Source organism: Zalophus californianus, chromosome X (genome assembly GCF_009762305.2).
Source record: "Zalophus californianus isolate mZalCal1 chromosome X, mZalCal1.pri.v2, whole genome shotgun sequence".
NCBI lineage: Eukaryota > Metazoa > Chordata > Mammalia > Carnivora > Otariidae > Zalophus > Zalophus californianus.
Window position 1 is genome coordinate 103,715,032 of NC_045612.1, and position 5,310 is coordinate 103,720,341.

Here is a 5,310-nt window from a genome sequence, read left to right on the forward strand (position 1 = left end):
AGCCTCGTCATTTGCTAGCCCTGTGAATTTTGGCACACTGCCGAACTCTATGAGCCGCAAGCTCTTCTCTATGAAGTAAGTTTGATGAGCCCTATCTTGTAGGACTGGTGGAGTATGTGTAATGTACAGAAAGCATCTGTTGCTGGGCCTGTCTTGTACTGAGACATTAGGGAATGGCAGTTATTACTATGATTATCTTGACCTCAGACATTACCATCTATGCGGCTGAGTTTTGTTTTGTTTTTTTACAACTAAGACATGTCAGAGAATATGCAGTGCTCTGGCCAAGAAAAACCTCCCAATCAGCCAAAATTCTGCTTAGGAATGAAAACTCAGTAATATGTTCTCTTAGCCCCCTCTTTACCATGCTCTTCACTTGTTCTTTATGAAGTACTATCTCACCCTCTTCCCTAAGGACAGCTGCTCCTAGAATCTATAATTGTATGGGCAGTGGCTGGGTCTTCTTTGACTAAACATCCCCAGTACAAGCATGAAGACTTCCCAAGAACAGATGCTCAATGTCTGTGTGAAATAAGAGACACGAATAAAGAGGTCTGATTCACTATGATTTATATTCTTAAACATTCTTGACAAACATAAACAAATTGAGGTATGTCTTTTAAATTTACAAAAAGTAAGACAAACCAAGAATTAACCAATTTTTACTCGATCTATCTATCCATCCATCCATCCATTAATCCATCCATCTATCTACCTTCTGATCCCAACTATTTTAGTGTGGAACTCTCACTTTTCCAAGGATATTCCTATCCTAAAGCCATGTTAGCTTGCTCCGGATCACAAAAGTGACTTAAGGATTTCTAATTTGTATTTCAAAAAAACAAAAACAAAAACAAACTCTTACTCCTAAACCTGATAAACAGCAATAAATGTGTGATCCATGTCACTCATAAACTTATATTCTGAATCTAAATAAACTTTCTGTTGAAAGGAACACTGCTTGAAACATGTAAATAAACAAACAAAAAGATAGCAAGTTATTTGTGCTTATCAGGAACACTAGTTAACAGGCCTTTCCAACAACAAAGCGAAGAATCTGCCTCAGCCCTGTCTAGGGACGAGAGGAGCGGCTGGACTTGGCCCGGGAACGTGCACCGGCCTTGGTAGTAGAGGCAGCCCCAGCTGTGGCTCGGGCTCGCTCTTCCTCATCTCGCAGAGCCTCTTCATAATGCGGCGGGAAGGCACTGGGGACGGTATCATGGATCTTGGCCAGAAACTCTAGGACTTTCATCTTGCTGGTCTCAGCGTGGGCCCTGGGGCCCCACAGGAACTCGTAGCGTGGAGGATCACTGTTGGCCACCTGGCGGTATTCCAGGTACTTTTCCTGCACCAAATCTTGGGTGATGAGCTTCCTGGGCTCCCCAAAGATGAAGTGCCTCCTTCCATCATAGATACCCAAAATATTCAGGAATTCCCAGATATCTTCCTCAGAAGCGCAGTTGCCACTCAAGAAGATCACACCGAGGAGAGGCATGAGAAGCCCATTCTTAGGAAAGCCCCAGGCGCTGTTCACACTGCCATCACCGGTGAGGTCTAGGCTGCTGACGAGGGTATAGGAGTGACCGCCTGGCTTGACTTCCTTCAATTCTAGGCCAAAGACCAGCTCCATGCGCTCGGAGGCTTTCCGGAGGATCTCGGGGAAGTGCTCCCTGTACCTTTTGTTGATGATCTTCAGCATGTCTGCCTTTTTAATGGGCTCCTTCAATTTATACTTATACAGCAGGAACTGCATCAACATCCCCACCCTCCTGGTTAGAGGATCTTTGCTAGCACTCTCAGTAGAAGTTGAGGCCTGAGAGGAATTTTTATTTTCCTCAACCTGGCTTTTGGCACCTACATTAGATCTCGGGCGTGAAACACCTGCAGCAGCACTGGTGGTGGCCACACCTTCCTGGGGCTCCTGGGAAGTGCCAGGAACAGGGGAGCCTGAGGGAGCATCCCCAAAAACAGGAGAGGAGGAAGGACTGGTCTCTTCCTCCTCTGCTGTGGTGGCCTGAGCACTCATAAGACCTCGGGTCTCATCTCTGTTATGGCGGCGTTTCTCACGAGCACGGAGCTTACTCTTCTGACCACGAGGCATAATGGCTGTGATCAGGGATGGCAGGTAAGGGTGTGAGCCAGTGAACAGGTGATTTGGGCCCCTGAAGGAGGGAGAGCAAGATGGTTTTATCACCTTCAACAGGTAGATTCCACCTTGGTTTTATCAAAGGCCACCTCTGCAGGGTCCTTGAGGGTACTGTTCTAGGACCCTACAGGATCCTGTGCTCCTGGTCAGCCTATTCCCTAAGAAGCCCAGAGAGGAACCATAGAACCCTTAAAGTGTGTCTTATTTGCATCCTGCTAGCCCTGCCTTGGGTTTACTCAGGTGAGAGCAGGTGTCTGCAGTGAGGCCCCCTGTGTTCTGGCATGTTGGGTCCTCTCAGTTTATCTTTAGTATAATCATGTCAATTCTTGGCAAAGCTGGGGCACCCTCCCCTCTGCTGCTTTGAAGGTGATGCCTCAAAGCTCCCTGGGACCCAGGAGAAGGAACTGAAGGGATGCCTCAGCCTACCTCCCTGCTAGGGAATACCCAGTGCTGAGAGCTCAGTAAGGTCCTGTATGTCCTGAATTCACTGGAATCCTCAGCCTTCCTTTAAGGTCCTCATCTTGGCTCCTTGAAAGGCTCGGTACCACTCCCCTTTGTTGACTGGTGGCTGTGCCTTCAGACTAAGAATATCACTGCCTTTAGACCTAATATAAAGAATTGAGGAGGATGCTCAACCTGACAGCCCTTCCCTGTGATTTCAAGGGCTGAAATCAAAGGGTTAAGATGGGATGTTTTGATGTCTCCTCTATTCAGGATTGGATGACCCCTTGATTCCTTACTCAGGTTCCTCAAATTTGCTCCTGGTAGAGAAGCTCCACTTTTTCTTGAACTGATGCCTATGTCCTCATAGTAAGAGCAAACCTCCCTGAGTCCCAAGAGGAAGTAGTGAAGACAACCTTATCTGACCAAACATGGTAAAAGCTATTGCAGGCAGGTTGATGTCCTAAGGTAGGTGGTCCCCCACAGGATCCCAACTCAAGGTCTAAATCTCACTCACGACAGGGTCTAAGATTTCTTCCTCTGCTGACCTAGAACCGCTCCCCTCACACCAAGACCCTCACTGGCCTGCTACCGTGGAGTGGCGACTGATGAACACTTCTGTCTGATACCTATCCTTGAGGTCTCCCAGAGCTGATAATAGGCAGGATTCTTTGGGGCCCCACTGATATGGCACGGGACATGTGAACAGTTCTCAAGATTTTCACTCTTGACACCTGGCATAATCTCAAATCCTCCCTCTGCTGGCTTGAGGCTGCCCACTTTGACCTGGTCCCTCACCGCCCTAGGAAGAAGTGAGTATAAGGTATCATGTCACCATGCCCATGTTTTCCAGGCGTGAAAACAGAGATAGGGCTTTATGTGGCCCCTTTCTGGGAGGGGTCCTCCATTCTCACTGGGTATCACAGCCTCAACTCCTGTTAGGAACTGGGTCCATTTTGCTGAAAGGAGCTTGCTCCATTAAACCAAGGCCCTCCCCCGCTTCCTGAGACCACCTTCAGAGAAAATGAGGGGGCACCTCAGCCTGCCAGCTCTGCCCAGAGCCTCCCATGCTGAGTTTGGGAGTTGAGAGGTAGAGCCCTCAATTCCCTTAGTTGCTAGAGGGAAAAGCAGCTCTCTCAACGTGTGTCTACCCTTCCTGGAGCCTCCGAGACCAGAGTACAGGGGGGCTTGCCAGTGTGGCCCGATCTGTCGGGTAAAGGTCTGCTCATAGCCCTCGGGGCCCTCACTGTGAATCCTTTTAGGACGTAGCTCTCTTCCACGTGTACAATCGGGACTACTCCCATAGACCAAGGCCTCCTCTGCGAGACTTTCTAGGCCAAATTCGGCCAGCCAGTCCGCTGGGACCTCCCAAAGCCCGACCGAAGGGGCAGGTTCGGGGGGCCAACTTCGTTATGGGGGCGGGGAACAGTCTCTTCAGTCCCCCCCAGGGTCCTCACCTTGACTTTAGACCGGTCCCAGGAAACTGTCCGCCGCCCAACGAACCGCCGCGCCCAGTGGTCGAGGTCCCGCCCAGAACGGAAGTCAGGAGATCCACATCCGGGGGCGGCGGCACAGGGGTCTCCGGGGGCTGAAAGCAGGGGTGGGCGGGGCTCTGTGGGACGCCAGCGCTTGTGGCTCCTCCCTCTGCCGGCCCAAGCCGGCCAGCCCCCAGGGCCCCCACCCTCCTGAGTCCCTAGAGGGGAATCTCTGGTCCTGCCGCTCGGGGGTACTCCTTCCTGAGCCGCACAAGCCTGAAAGCAGCAACAGGGCTCGGGGAGGCGTTTTGTTTTGTTTTTTCTTTTGAAAGAGAGAGGAGGGTAGGAAGGGGGGGGGAGGGAGAGGGAGCATCTTAAGCAGGCTCCGTTCCCAGGGCACAGCCCCATGCAGGGCTGGATCTCATTATCCTGAGATCATGACCTGAGCTGAAATCAAGAGTCCTAGGCTTAACAGACTGAGCCACCGGTGCCCCCTGGAAAGTTTTTTTTTTTTTTAAGGGCGTCGTCCCGTCATCAGCACTCAGAGTCCTCATCTTCCATTAAGGCCGAGACTCCACCCTTGGCAGAACTGGGGCTGCCCCCTTCGGACCAAGGGCTTTTCCTCCCTGAGATTGCACCGGTGGAATCAGTTATAGCTCTTCTGGGGCCTCCAGGGCTCAGAATAGGATGGGGCTCTGTTTGACTCCCTGTGCTGGTAGGATGATCCCTATTGAATTGTCAGGGTTCTTATTATGATTCTTGCTAAGGCCTGGGTTTTCTCTCTTTGCACATCTAGGGCTGACCCCACCTATGTGAGACACTACTGGGAGACTGAGGGGGTTCTTCCACTTCACAACTCTGTCCTGGGCATCCCAGGGCCAAAAGCATTGGGGGGGGGTGTTGTGTGGATCCTCTGTTCTGGGGTGAGTGATTCCCTCATTCTTTTTCAGAGTTCTCACCCTGACATCTGACCAGTCTTGGGACTCCAGTGTCTGCTGACCTGAGGCTGCCCCCATCAAATCAAAGTACACACCTTCTGGGGACCGAACTAGAACTCAGAATGAGCCACATCCAGGATAGTGTGTCTGTTCTCCTACAGTAGAGGACACAAGCCGGACTCTGTGGAACCCCGTTGTTCTGGCAGGGTCCTTCCATCATTCCTCATTTGGGGTCCTTCATATCTATCAGAGGCTGGGACGCCTTCTTCTACTGACCTAAGATTGTCCTTGTTTGGCCGAAGCTCTTAAG

General features: G+C 50.8%; 1 protein-coding gene across 1 annotated transcript; it reads right to left on the minus strand.

Moving 5' to 3' along the window:
* Positions 1–560: 560 nt before the first annotated feature.
* LOC113930863 (melanoma-associated antigen B2-like) lies at positions 561–4,111 on the minus strand. Its single transcript, XM_027608435.1, has 2 exons — positions 4,045–4,111; positions 561–2,162 (listed from the first exon to the last, which is right to left on the minus strand). Exon 2 carries the CDS (start codon positions 2,099–2,101, stop codon positions 1,073–1,075), a length of 1,029 nt encoding a protein of 342 aa, XP_027464236.1. The 5' UTR covers positions 2,102–2,162; positions 4,045–4,111; the 3' UTR covers positions 561–1,072.
* Positions 4,112–5,310: the final 1,199 nt, after the last annotated feature.

Bases quoted from the DNA above. Each gene is read 5' to 3' on its own strand.
- LOC113930863 (XM_027608435.1), bottom strand. From the start codon at position 2,101: ATGCCTCGTGGTCAGAAGAGTAAGCTCCGTGCTCGTGAGAAACGCCGC.